This window comes from Diabrotica virgifera, chromosome 7 (genome assembly GCF_917563875.1).
Source record: "Diabrotica virgifera virgifera chromosome 7, PGI_DIABVI_V3a".
Classification (NCBI taxonomy): domain Eukaryota; kingdom Metazoa; phylum Arthropoda; class Insecta; order Coleoptera; family Chrysomelidae; genus Diabrotica; species Diabrotica virgifera.
Genome location: NC_065449.1, coordinates 44,860,556 through 44,875,359, shown reverse-complemented (window position 1 = coordinate 44,875,359; position 14,804 = coordinate 44,860,556). Strand labels below are relative to the sequence as shown.

At 32.4% G+C, this 14,804-nt stretch overlaps 1 protein-coding gene across 1 annotated transcript; it reads left to right on the top strand.

Annotated features, from left to right (window-relative positions):
- Positions 1-5,733: 5,733 nt before the first annotated feature.
- LOC114329222 (coiled-coil domain-containing protein 181-like) lies at positions 5,734-14,033 on the top strand. Its single transcript, XM_028278264.2, has 2 exons — positions 5,734-5,873; positions 12,400-14,033. The coding sequence occupies exons 1-2, from the start codon at positions 5,810-5,812 to the stop codon at positions 13,518-13,520; spliced, it is 1,185 nt and encodes a 394-aa protein (XP_028134065.1). The 5' UTR covers positions 5,734-5,809; the 3' UTR covers positions 13,521-14,033.
- The last annotated feature ends 771 nt before the right edge of the window (positions 14,034-14,804 follow it).

The window sequence follows — 14,804 nt, the reverse complement described above, 5'->3', positions numbered from 1 at the left end:
ACAAAAAGTGTTTATTTATCAAATAAACATTGTTTTCTGTTTTTTATCAGCAGTAGAATGTATTCTGAGTTAAATAAATTACATACATTCTTCTTTTTGTCAATTAATTTAATTTAAAATAATTTTTCTTGGACTCCCTGTATAAATTTTTATGTCAATGTTGATATTACTGAATAGAGAATTGAATAACCTTTCAAATGAGCCGGCACACGACCCCTATTCCCTATTTAAAAATAAGGGGTGGGGGAAGTGGAAGGGAGGGAGTTGACAAATGACAGATGTTTGTACCGTAAAAATGTGTCCCCCTTAGATCAAAAATTGACCTGTTTTTTTATTTTCTTAAAATCCAATAAATACTGCCAAATATCGGGGTGGCTCCTTTTATTTGGCCCACTCTGTATAATCAATGAACGGCTACTGGTAGTAGAAAGTTCTGTAACAGAACTGTCTACTACTGTTCTGTTACAGAACTTTCTACTACCAGAGATGGCCGAAGAACAATGCGGGTGCGTACCAGGAAAAAGAACGCGTGAACAGATATTAAGAATAGAATATAGAATAGAAATATGCTTTATTGTCACTGAAAATTATACAATTGTATGGACAAAGCTTAACATAGAGGCACAAAAAAAATATAAAAAAGTTAAAAAAGTGAAGCAAAAAACAAAACCAATATATTGCAAAATTACTATAAATTGCAAAATTGAACATTCAACATATATAAGAAAACACAAACAAAGGAACTAGTAAGTTTAAGCTGCTGTATGTGACACCCAAATATAGATAAATATACTTTACTTAATTGTACATTACTGTAATTTCTTAGTTAGTCATTAAGAAACTCTTCTACTGAATAGTATGGTCTTTTAGATAAATGAGCTTTTGTCATTTTGCGGAACTTGTGGAAAGATGTTGCAGAATTAAGTTGTAAAGGGAGATGGTTTTATAGTTTTTTTGCGGAATATGTTATAGATTTCTTTACTAACTCAGAAGACGGGATCGGTAAATAGACATCAAAAGTTGGATTTCTGGTGGAGAAGTCATGATGAGGCCTTGCTGGAAACACATGCAGGTGTTTACGAATTAAGCAAACAGTTTCTAAAATACACAAAGATGGAAGGGTTAAAATTTCGTGATCTTTAAAGTAACTTCTGCAATTGTAATGGGTTGTTCTTCTGAGGCCAAACAGATATCTTATTGCTCTTTTTTGTAATTTGAAAATAATATCAAATTGGGCAGCTGTACTAGACCCCCAAAAAAGAAGACCATATCGAAGATGAGACTCGAATAAAGAAAAATATGTTATTTTAGAAGATGCTAAATTGATATCCTTCGAAACAGATTTTATGTCATAGCAGGCTGAGGCGAGTTTCTTACTTAACAAATCGATATAACGGGACCATTTAAGGTTGCTGTCTAAAAGAATTTCGTGATCTTTAAAGTAACTTCTGCAATTGTAATGGGTTGTTCTTCTGAGGCCAAACAGATATCTTATTGCTCTTTTTTGTAATTTGAAAATAATATCAAATTGGGCAGCTGTACTAGACCCCCAAAAAAGAAGACCATATCGAAGATGAGACTCGAATAAAGAAAAATATGTTATTTTAGAAGATGCTAAATTGATATCCTTCGAAACAGATTTTATGGCATAGCAGGCTGAGGCGAGTTTCTTACTTAACAAATCGATATGACGGGACCATTTAAGGTTGCTGTCTAAAAGAATACCAAGAAATTTTACAGAATCAACGGTAGAGACCTGGCTGTTATTCACAAGCAGGGGTTGAAGAGCACCTTTATATGATAATGCTACCGTTTTATCCACGTTAAAGGAGAGTAAATTAGAGTCAGATTAGGTTTTTATCGTAAGATCAGAAGTTATAGTTGCATGAAGAGTTGCAATAGTTGAGTTGCTCCAAGTGATACTGGTATCATCAGCAAAAAGAAAAATTTATCCATCGATTTTTAAATTAGTGATGTCATTTATAAAGATAAGCAAAAGTAGAGGACCTAATACTGAACCTTGTGGTACTCCACATACAATGTTTTTGAGACTAGAGTCAGTATCATTTGCTCTAACCAGTTGTTTCCTATTATCTAAGTAAGATTTGAACCAATTCAAAGAAATAAATTAAAGACCATACAGAGAATAGAAAAAGCGAGGGAACACAATATACTAATGCTGCTCTAGTATAATGGAAAATATGGGTGTACGTAACCACTTGTTAAGCTAAAAAAAATCAGAAGAAAAAAAATGTGTGTGTACTTTGTACGCACGGCACGTAAGAAGATATACTTCTATTATATGATTTCAACCAAATAATATACTTTCAACAGGTTATTTGTATTTTATTTAAAGATTAAATTAATTTTTACTTACTGCTTTCCCAAAATTTTTATTAAAACAATACCAAAAATAAAAAAAATTATAAAACACGGATTCGAACCAGGGACCTCTCGATCTCCGGTCACACGCTCTACCACTGAGCTATATTCCCTTTGCTTTGACAGGTTACAAGATTTACCATACATACTGACAAATTTAATAGACCAAGTGAAGTATATAAAAATTCTTTAAATATACTTACTATTATTATAAAATATCTTATTCCCGAGGAAGACAAATGCAAAGACACAAAAATCATAATAAATATATTTACTAAAAACACTAATAATATTTATATTCTTTTCACGCACACCTTATTTGCGCTACATAAAGGTGTAGCGACTAATACCTTACTGTCGGTGTGCGCATGCGTCAGAGAATGTAAAAATTCACCCTCGTGCCTAACGAAGTATAACTTCAAAAAATCCTTTTTCTTCAGGACAATGCACCGTGTTGTATGAGCGTTTTAACAATGGCTAAAATCCATGAATTAAAGTTCGAATTGTTGAAACATCCACCGTATTCATCAGATTTGGCCCTTAGCGACTGCCATCTGTTTCAATACCTAAGAAATTCATTCGTGGAAAGCATTGCTCATCAAGAGGCGGTTAAAATAACAGTGGTGTATGTCAGTTTAACTTCATTTTGAGAAACAGAAACTTTTATTAAGATCACTATCATTAAATCCACGACAAACAAATCATATTAATTATCCTTTACCTTTGTCAGCAATGCGTATGTTAAACTCTTGATGGAGGTATATTGAACTAATTTATACAGGGGAGACTTAGAACAAGGGTTGAAATGACTTACACCACTATTTCATCAAAAGTTTATTAGACAGAGAAAGATACAGAAAATCAAATCAACATCGTGTACAATGAGTATGTATGGTTTGTGGTACAAACAACATTGCAAGTTTTATGCCCCAGGTTCGTTACTCGCTGGAAAGTCGTCATCTGTGAGTGGTCCTGAATCATCAACGCGTCCAAGAGAATCAGATGTAATAAGACTATTGAAATAACTATGATGCACAGGTGGGATAAATGGCAATAAGTCAGACATATCCCGTTTTTTCATAATAGTCACTGGTCGAGGACTGTTATAAAGTCGGTCTTGTAGAATGTTTTTCAATAATCTCGGCCTTACTTTTTGTGCGCCTGGCAGAATGATGATGCTGAAAAAATCCGATTCTTCATTTAACGTTTCTTTATAAAATAACTTAAAGGGTTCGTCTCGCTTGCACCTAAGCCACTTATTATATTCTTAACCACGATACTGGCTCATTACCGCAATTCACTTTTCTTTGTGTGATTACTTTTTTGAAATTGCAGGCACTTTTAAAATCTTCGCTAACCATCTGTGTAAAGTGGAACGATTTATGTCTTCGTGACTTCATTATGATAGAATACCAATCCTTTGGGACATAAATTGCCTTTCCTCTGGAGTAAGTTTCTATTGATCCAAAGTCTGCATCGTTGGGTAGGTAGGAATGACCACTCACTATAAACTTTAGATCAATTTAATGTTGAGTTTCCAAATTACGTAATTCTATGTCGTCGGTCAAGATAGGTTTTCTGATTTTATAGCTATCACATTTACTACAAGTGTCTGTATGTGGTACATGGAAATGAAGATTAAATTCATTGTTAAATGTCCTGCGATAAATGTCGATAGAAACAGGAATGATATTTCTGTCGTCACAGGATTCCTTGCACAAATCATACATAAGAGTAACATTAAGTTGTGATGATAAATATTTTCGGTTGGGATTTTTAGCTCTCGTGTAATGTGACTGATATGCTGGGAAGCTATTGATGTGTTCTCGAACTATGTTCATGCGTTCGATAGGAATTTTTTTGAAAGAAGCGCGACGACCTCTGCAATTAGATCCAGGTCCGTTTTCATTTTGCAATTTTTTAATAGCCCTCGACATGCCGCCATCAGATATCTTAAATGTCTGAAGAAAGAACTTTTTACAGACATTGATGGTTTGCCCTTGTGCTTGTATGTAATATTGATTACTAACCGACTTTGCAGAACGTGATTGATCTTTGGGACGTCTTTGTTGGGGAATGCTTTATTTTATTAAACCACATATAAAGGCATTTTGTATACTAAAGGCATCTAACTTCCAAAATGATTTAAAAGCATGAGCACGTGCTTCTTCTGGTATTTGTTGCAAACATTTCTTTTTGCAAAAACAGTCCGTGTTAGTAAATACCTTTCCTGCTAGAATTTTACCACGTTTAGTCGTATATTCTTTACCTGTATTTCTTAGTATTGTTCGTTTTTTTACTACACTACCATTCACCTGCCTTTTCCGAGTTCGAGGTGGTCTTTCATGTTCTTGTTGTAGGTACCTACCTCCGGTGTATCTTGTATTATAGATGTATTAGGTACACTGTTCTCGACATCAGTTTCTGAAATAAAAAAACATTGTTAGCGACAACCGACAACATCTTTTAGACGTAATTTTACGTCTACATGAAAAGTAAATACAGATTACGACAACTTTGCCTAAAAACAATGCGTGTACTAACTGCTAACTTTAGAACTAAAGTTTAAATACCAATTTTGTGGTTATGTTACACTTTTCATCAGTATATGTAAATATAATGTGACTTACCTGTATTTTCTGAGTCTGATGGTAGCCATTCGTCCGATCCTGAGTAAGAACAAACACTAGGTTCAGTATTACTTTCACTTAATACACTAGAAACGTCGCGTCAGCCATACTTAACAGCACTCAACAGTCAATGACAGCATCCACAAAAACTGCCACTTGGCTAATATAAAAGTGGTGTAAGTCAGACTTACACCACAATTTAATAGTTTCGCTTGCCGATCAAACCGATGCTGCCATCTATGAGACAAGAGAAGACTTTTGACCTACACCATTTTTCTTGCTAATAGATTTGAATAAAGACAAAACGAATATGAGCATAACTCAATAATGACAAATAACTGACTTACACCACTTTTATTTTAACCGCCTCATTAATAATGAGGTCATAACAGTCATGGAAGCGTATTTTGTAGCCATTCCAAATTCTCACTTCAGAGATGGAATTTATAAATTGGAATCTCGTTGAAATAAGTCTACTGATGTTCAGGGAGACTCTACTGAATAGGTAGGTAATAAAGTGTATTTCAAATCATAAAATTGTGTTTTTCTTATAGAACCGCAAAACTTATTGAACTGCCTAGTATATAATCCAATTATAAACGTTTTACTGAATCGATGTAAAACCATCGTTCTTTATAACCACTTTGTACACTTATAACTAATGTGCAGTGCGACACTCTGGAAATCTATTATCATTTGTTGGTTGCTATAGACACTAGCAAGTAAACAACAGCATTTTAACACATAAGTTGAAATGTTGCCCAACGCCTTTGAACATACCATAAAAAGTTAGCAGAATGGAGCCAGAAAATGATGCTAATGTCAATCATACACAAGAAGAAGATGACGTTGATTGTTTTTGTAAGTACCTCATTATTTTATTGGTTTATATAAAGATTACAATATTCAATATTGGATTGCGTGATAAATTCAATTTGTATTGTTGATTGCTTGTTGCTAGAGTGATGTTTTTCCACGATGTAATAATTTTATTGATCAAACTTTTATAATTGGTTTTTAAATGATGTGTTAATTTAATAAGTAAAAAAGTAATAAAAATACAATATTTTTTCTTCGTACCTATTTAAAATATGTAAATATACACTAAATATCTGTTAAACGTAATATTATTGCGAAATAAATACAAAAAGGATATATTTTTACTCTAGCAATTTTTTATTATTTAACTCCAATGAGCTCAACAATCTGCCCATAATATGGGCAATAAGCATTTATTTTATTAAATATACTGACATATAGAGAATTATTCCAGCGAGTCTTCTGCGCTACGAAGGTCGGTAATCATAGCTGTTCTTTACCAACTTTATACTTATACCATGCAGTAAATTTGTACCTTTAGTATTTCTGGTCCTTGGTCTTCACCTAATGTCTATTGTTCTTCTGATCTGACGTAATCAAATAGTTGGTTTATGTACGTACACTAAGTTGTCCGAATTTCTTCTTCATTTAGGTATCATCATTTTCCCTGTTGAGTCTTCAATTATATGAGTTTTCCTATGATCATCATCATCATTCAACCCGGATCTGTCCACTGCTGGATATAGGTCTCTCTAAGTCTTTTCCATGTATTTCTGTTTTGTGTTGTTTGTATCCAATTTTTGTCGATCCCTTTTTTGTCATCAGACCATCTTGTTGGCGGATGACGTCTACTTCGATATGCTTCTTGTCTTGGTCTCCAGTGTATTATTCGCTGTGTCCATCTATTCTGTCTATGGCATCTGCATCTGTCACTACTGTTCTCCGTCTTATTTCCTTGTTCATAATCCGATCCCTATGATGAGAAATGCCTAAAATCGAGCGTTCCATGGCTCTTTGGTTAAAAAGAATTATTTCTTATTTTCTTGGTTATTGTTAAAGTTTCTGCACCATATGTAAGTACTGGCAACACACACTGATCAAAGACTTTTCTTTTGAGACACATAGGCAATTCTGACTTAAGGACACAGTTCAGATTTCTGAATGCCACCCAAGTGAGTCCTATACGGCGGCTTAGTTCGCACGTTTGATTATCTCTTCCTATGCCCTAAGAACTTATAAGAGGTGGTTTTCTCAATATTCATGTCATTTACTGAAATCTTCTCGCTTAACATAAGATTTGTCATGATTTGTTTTGTGTGGATGATTTTTAATCCAACGTCTAGGGAGGCTAGGTATAGTTTCTCCTCCTTTAGCCCTACTTACATAGACTGCGCGGGATATCCCCATGTATCGTTCACTAATGAACACGTCCAGGGATATCCCGGGTCGGAAGAGGGGGTGGTTTTAGTTGGTAGGTGGCTGGTTATGGGGGGCACGCGGAACGTATGGACCTACTCTGGTCTGTGGGCCCTAGCGTATTCTCCTCTCCTGTCCGAGTCCAACACTACTAGGGATACCTTCCATAGTCTGCTAAGAGCGTTCCACATCAATCCAAAAAAAGGTATAGTTTCTCCAGTTGCGATACTGCATCATCGATGCTGTCAGCAAAAAGAACAATATCGTCAGCAAACCTCAAATAGGTACTAAGTATTTCTCCGTTGACATTAATCTCTTTTTGACTCAGATTTGCATAAACACCTAACCAATCACCTAATTAAAAGAATTATAGACCAGAACATCCCACTCCCTGTAAATATTCTCTTTATTCTGTCACTGAATAAAAAGAAAATTTTTGACTGTTTGGTATCTTTCTTGTCGGATAGTAAAATATTATTGTAATTAGTTATAGGTATTTGTAAAATATGTTTGAAACAATATTAAAAAAATATTAAAAAAAAAAGAAAAAATTGAAAAAAAAAATAAAAACATGAAACAAAAAAAAATTAGAAATAAAAAAATCAATTAAAGAAAAAAATCACTAAGAGGATTTAAACCTCCGCGGGGTTGAACCGGGTTGACATCCTATCGTAGTGACAAAAAAAAACAAAACAAAAAAAAACTAAAATAAAATACAAAAAAGAATGCATTTATTTTAATATTAACATTAATATTTTTATTTGTAAAATGTATACACTATGTGTTCTTGATAAACATTAAGTAGTATAATATATTTATATTTATTAACATAGTATGTACATTAGCTGTAATGAGTAGGTAAATAAGAAGTAAAAAATTGTAATAATATTATAATAACCAAGTTTCACTAATTGACAATATCTTTAATACATTTACTTTTGATTGAGACTGGCTGAATGACCATAGTCCAAGCCAAAAAAAAAACTCGATTTGCGTTCTTAAACAGTTTCTTATGATAAAGCCCAGTTATTCCTTTGCTGTTTTTGTACATTAGAAATGTGTCGTGTTCGTATCTTAAATCGTCCCTTTCAATGCATTTTTCCTTCATCCACTTTTCTTTCGCAATATTTATCTTTTGTTTTATTAATTTCTGTCTCTGCTCCATAAATTAAAAAATTTCGTTGTTTTTTGTTTTTCTGTTATTTGTGAGATTGATATTAGGTATCTATAAATCTTCCATATCTTTCATATGTTTACATAATTGTGTTCATGTAGGTTATTTTATTCAGCTGGTTATTTAGGTCTTCTTCTATTTGTTTTTTTTTCTGTTACCTATCTTGTTATATTTATTTTTGATATTTTGGATATTTTTCAATAATTTCTTGAACTTGACTGTGATATCAGCTATTAGATGATTGTGGGCTGAACCAGATATATACACTAGGATGCGTCGTTATTCTGTTGACAGTATTTTTAAATCTATTATATTATATTGTTCTTCTTCCTCATCGTGTACCGTGTCCTTTCAGAATGTTGGTTACCATCATGGCTGTCTTAATTTTATTCACTGCCACTCTAAATAACATGCTTGTATCAACCCTATACCAATCTCGCAAGTTCTTTAACCATGAGGTTGAAGTGACCTCTCATTACATGTCCGAAATACTCCAGCTTTCCGTTATTGATGCTTTTTATAATCTCAGTAGTCTTGCTGAGACGTTCTGGTATTGTGGAGTTTCGAATATTCTCCACTTAACAAACTTTTAAAATTCTTCTATAACGCCACATTTTGAAAGCCCCAAGGCGATTTAGATCGATTTTATTCACAGTCCAGGACTCTACACCATAAAGTAAGACCTAGAACACGTAGCAGCGAAGTAGGCGGATCCTCAATGCCAATTTTAGGTCTCTGTTAATTACATAATACCTTGGACATCCTTCTAAAAGCGGCGCTGACCTGTTCTATCCTAGATTTAATTTCGCCGTGAGTGAGTTTTTCCGTAGTCTGCGCGTTACAATTTAATAGTTGATATCCAAGGCAAACAATTTGGTCGACTTGTTCAAGTTTGGTTTTATTTAGATATACAGTGCGTCCATAAAGTAACGCATAAATTCATTATTTCGTAAACCGGCGACTTTAAGGAAAAATTCCGAAACAGGTCGATTTTTATTTTCAAATTACAATTTTTTGGCATATATGTCATACTAGTGACATCATCCATCTGGGCTTGATAACGTAATCGATGATTTTTTTAAATGAGAATAGGGGTCATGTGATAGCTCATTTGAAAGGGTATTTAATTCTCTATTTCCTAATACAAACAATAACATAATTATTTATACATGGTGTCCAAAAATAATTTTTTAATTAAATTAATTGAGACAAAAAGAGGAATGTATGTAACTTATTTAATTCAAAATTCGTTTTACTTCTGTCAGAAAACAGGAATACATGTTTATTTGACAAAAATAAATATTGCTTTTCGCTTAAATTCAATGTTAGAGCTGCCACCCACCCGCCTCTTGGAAGTTTAACATTACGCTTAAGTGAAAATCAATGTTTATTTTTTAATTAAAACATTTTTATCTTTTCTGGCACCAATAACATATTTAGAATTAAACAAATTACATACATTCATCTTTTTGTACCAATTAATTTAATTAAAAAAAAATTTTTTTTGGACACCCTGTATAAATAATTATATTAATGTTTATATTATTGAATAGAGAATTACATACCCTTTCAAATGAGCTATTACATGAACCCTATTCTCATTTAAAAAAAGCATCGATTACGTCATCACGCCCAGATGGATGACGTCACTAGTATGATATGTATGCCAAAAAATCGTAATTTAAAAATAAAAATCGACCTGTTTCGGGATTTTTCCTTAAAGTCCACGGTTTACGAAATAATGAATTTATGCGTTACTTTATGGACGCACTGTATAGACGGTTTTATATTCTGTTGTTGACTTATTAGGCTATTGATTATGTACTATAGAAAGGAACTACAATGTTAACGGGGTTTTATTATTTCATATGGTCAATGAATCTCTATATATGAAACAACCGCGGAGTGCTACCATTTAAAGGGGTGCGTTTTTGAGAAATGGGTGAATTAGTCCCTGGGCACAGGTTACATTAGGGTGAGTTCTATGCACTTTTGGTACAAACACTTCTACATAAAAATTGTTCCTGGTGAAATTTCCTTTCTAAATATAACTTTTTAAAGTCAAAGATATTTTTTTTTACAAAAATATATTCAAAAGAAAAAGCACAAAGAAACCCAAAAGAAAGAAATTATGTTTTTTGTCCCATAACTTTTGTCCACGGGGATATAGGTATAGACATTGCTTCACAGAAAAAAAACTTACATATTTTATCTTTAAAATGATGTTTGGAAAAGGTCATTAGGATTTACAGTTTTCGAAATATAATTTTTCAAAGTTCGCCACTCACTGCAATTTTGGGCAATTTTCCTTGTTATTTCGCAAATATTGTTCTGTAAATTTTTTCTACGTAACTTTAGGCATATGCAATGGTACATTTAAGAGGAATAAAAATCAATTACCTTTAAAATGTTCTACTGTATAATATTGTACGACTTCTTTTAAAGGGGTTATCTTTTTCAAGACTGTATACTTTGAGCGAGTTTTTATATTTTTTACTATTATTTTTTAAATTGCCCATTATAACTTTTTTTTTCTACATTTAGGTATATATTATATATCTAATAAAGAATAAAGCTTATTCTGTTTACTTTAAAATGGTGTATTATAAAAAATTCTGGCATTATTTTGAATAAGATATGCTTTTTCAAAATGTAATAAGTACTTGCAACATATGGATTAATTCCAATATTTACTGTCAAAGCTCCTGCACCACAAGCTTTGCTTGAAAAAATAGCATGTAAATGTATCAAAGGATGTACAAAAAACTGCGGTTGTAGGAAGATAGGAATTAGTTGTTCAATATTCTGCACAGGGTGCATGTGCATGGGTACTAATTGTGGGAACTTTAAGATAACTGAGGTGTCAGAGAAGATATTGAAGCTAATGCTAACGAAGAGATGGACTTTGATTTTGAAAATTTTTTAAATGTCAACGTTTAAATAATTTTAACTAAAGTGATATTTTCTAACACTAATGTTTATGTAATTTTTGTAAAAGAAATAATTTTAAATAATACAGGTAAAAAAATATCAAAGAATCACTCGGGTTCCATTATGTATTTAAATATAGCCCTCTTTATTGAGCAATATATAATATATTCATGTATAAGAAAAAAAAAGTTATAATGAGAAACTTCAAAAATAATCGTAAAAAATGTAAAAAATAATATGTTTTTATATTAGTTATTATATATAATGTATAATATGTAATATATAATATAATATTATATTAAATATACTATATATAATTTAATATTATATAATAATATTATTTTATTTTTATATTATATTATAAAAAATCGTTAAAAGTATAAAACCTTGAAAAACCATAATCTCTTTTAAAAAAAGTCGTACAACGTTATACAGTAGACCATTTTAAAGGTAATTGATTTCTATTCCTATTACATGTACCATTGCATATATGTACCTAAAGTTGCGTAGAAAAAAGTTACAGAACAATATTTGCAAAAACAACAAGGAAAATTGCCCAAAATTGCTGTGAGTGATGAACTTTGAAAAATCATATTTCGAAAACTATAAACCCTAATTACCTCTACTAAACAACATTTTAAAGAAGAAATTTGTAGATTTTTTTTCTGTAAAGCAATGTCTATACCTATATCCTCGTGGACAAAAGTTATGGGACAAAAAACAAAACTTCTTTCTTTTGGGTTTCTTTGTGCTTTTTCTTTTGAATATATTTTTGTAAAAAAAAGTATCATTGCCTTTAAATAGTGATATTTAGATAGGAAATTTAACCAGGAAAAATTTTTATGTAGATATGTTTGTACCAAAAGTGCATACAACTCACCCTAATCACCCTAATTTGAATATAATCAATAGCCTATATTATGAGTATTCTGGTTTTCCGTAGGTTCAGATCTTAAAACTCTCGTAAGTGGTGAATACTGATAATTTGCAAATTTATTACGTAAAATATGTTCATAAGTAAACACATTAATTATCCTTCTTTTTTAGTTCTGCAACCGTCTTCTTCTCCTTATAACATAACGGAAAAAGTACAACAGGCCAATATCGATCTATTTTCTTCCAGTCTATATCCAAATAGTGGAAAAATTTTCAAAGTTAAATTCAAAGAAGACTTATTTTTATTTGAACCTGACTTAACCGATGAAGATGTTAATAGTATAGAAAGCGACCACATCGAAGATATCGAACATGACAATCAACTGATCTGTGAGTATAAAACTGTGAATATTTCAGACATCGAAGAAGTAGCAGAAGATTTAGAAGATGAAGAAATTATAGAGAGTATTAACACGGATTTTACCGAGATAGTTTCTGAGATGGGTGTTAAAAACGTAGAACACAAAATTAAAGTAGAGAAAGAAAGAAGCGAAGAGGCTAGAACAGATAGCAGTAATACTAGTAAACGATCTTCCAAAAGAAAAAAGAGTGGATCAAAGAAAGTTCGTAATATTGGCGAAGTGCATTGTAAAGACCATTGCATTGACAAATTAGACATTGACTTACCGATGTATATTAAAAAATTGGAGATTCATGAGAAAGCCACAAACCTTCCACCGCTACAGCTTATACAAAGGAAATGTTGTGACGAGATTAAGCATAGAAATTTACCAAACTACAATGGACATAGGTCTGAATACGGTTTAAGTTCTAGGCAACTGGAGAATATTCAGAAACAAAAGGAACTACTTAAAATTAAAGAAGAGACCAGACAACGATTACTAGAAGAATATGCACAGAGAAAAATTCAACAAAATGAAGCAGTGTTCTGCCAGTGGTTAAAAGAAATAGCGAAAAGGAAACAAGAAACTCAAAAATTAAATAAAAGTAAATCAACTGAAACTCATACAACAGTAAAACAGTCGTATAGTCCAACAGTGATCAGTCTTCCTAATAAGACTACAGGTAGGATGAAAGAGAGACCAAAAACTGCCAATGAGTTTGTTCCAAAAACTCAGATTAAAAAACCTCGAAGACCTCACACCTCATCGACCTGCGTGTATATTGAAGTACCACCTGATCTGCTGAGAAGAGGTATCAATATTGGGGATTTACTAGTAACTAATTCCAAATTATTGTCGAAAAAGTTGCATATACTGGCAGTTTCATAATGAATTGTATTGTTCTGCTTCCCTTTTTATAGAGATATTCTTAAAGATATTCCCTTCTTTATAATGCTTTATAGGTGTGTGCTGTTAAAACGCAACAAATTATTTTTTGTAATAAAAATTAGAGTTATTTTAATATAAAGTATTTTATTATAAATTTATTAAGAGACAGAGAGGACCTAAAATTTTGTAATGCAAGGATGGCTACTAAAAGCTTGGGACAGGTAAGCAAAAATAAATCGCTCACCGACGGCAACAGTGGCATATCCCAAAAAACTTTTAATTGTGTTAATTTTTATAGTTCTTCTTCTTCTTTTTGTTTAGACATGAGTTTGTCTGTTGTTCAATGTTCCTCCAATAAGTTTTCCTACTCATCCACTGATTGTTTTTTTATTGGGGACCGTCTCTCGCTGTCTTTGGGTATCTACTAGTCTAGTCGCAACATAGGGGTTCCCGTGGGCACTTTTAGCTTGCCGCGATTTTATGGTGGTATTATAAGTTTTTTGGGTCGCTGAATCCAATGGAAGTGGTCTGGAAGCCTAGATGTGGTGCGTTTAATTGTTATTAACAAATTAGGGTAAAATTAGGTGTTTTTCAGGAATTATTAGAAGCCCTGTAAATAAATCGATAGTGTTAAGGTCTTTTCTTGTGTATTTTTGGTCGCTGAATCGAATGCGACTAGTCGCGATTTCTCAAAATGTGTTCTTATTTTGTTAATAACAAAATAAGTGTTTATTCGCCGAAAAGCTCGAAATGCTCTATCTACAGCAAGTTTGTAGTCTTTCTTATAGCATTTTTATACGCTAAATCGATTGTCACTAGACGTGATAGCTTAAACCACATTCCGACTTTGTTATTAATAAATTATTGCAAAAATAACGGTTTATAGTACGTTTACTCACGGTTTTTGCTCTAAATTTTAAAAATCCATTTGGAATGACATGAAATTTGGCATGCACGTAGCTAACATGTCAAACAAAACAAGTGATATTGTGCCGATGTGTGTTTTTACCCTGGGGGTAAGTTTCACTCCGTTTCTGATTAATTCTAAGCAACTTTTGTTCTATACAGTTTTTTCACTAAGTCAATACTTTTCGAGTTGTTGCTTAGAATTAATCAGTTTATCCACTTCCGGACTTATTTTAGCGGTTTCTTTTTTCACCCCCAAAAAGGGGTGAAACTTACCCCCAGGGTAAAAGCAGACATCGGCACAATATCACTTGTTTTGTTTGACATGTTAGCTACGTGTGTGCCAAATTTCATGTCAATCCAAGTGGTTTTTTAAAA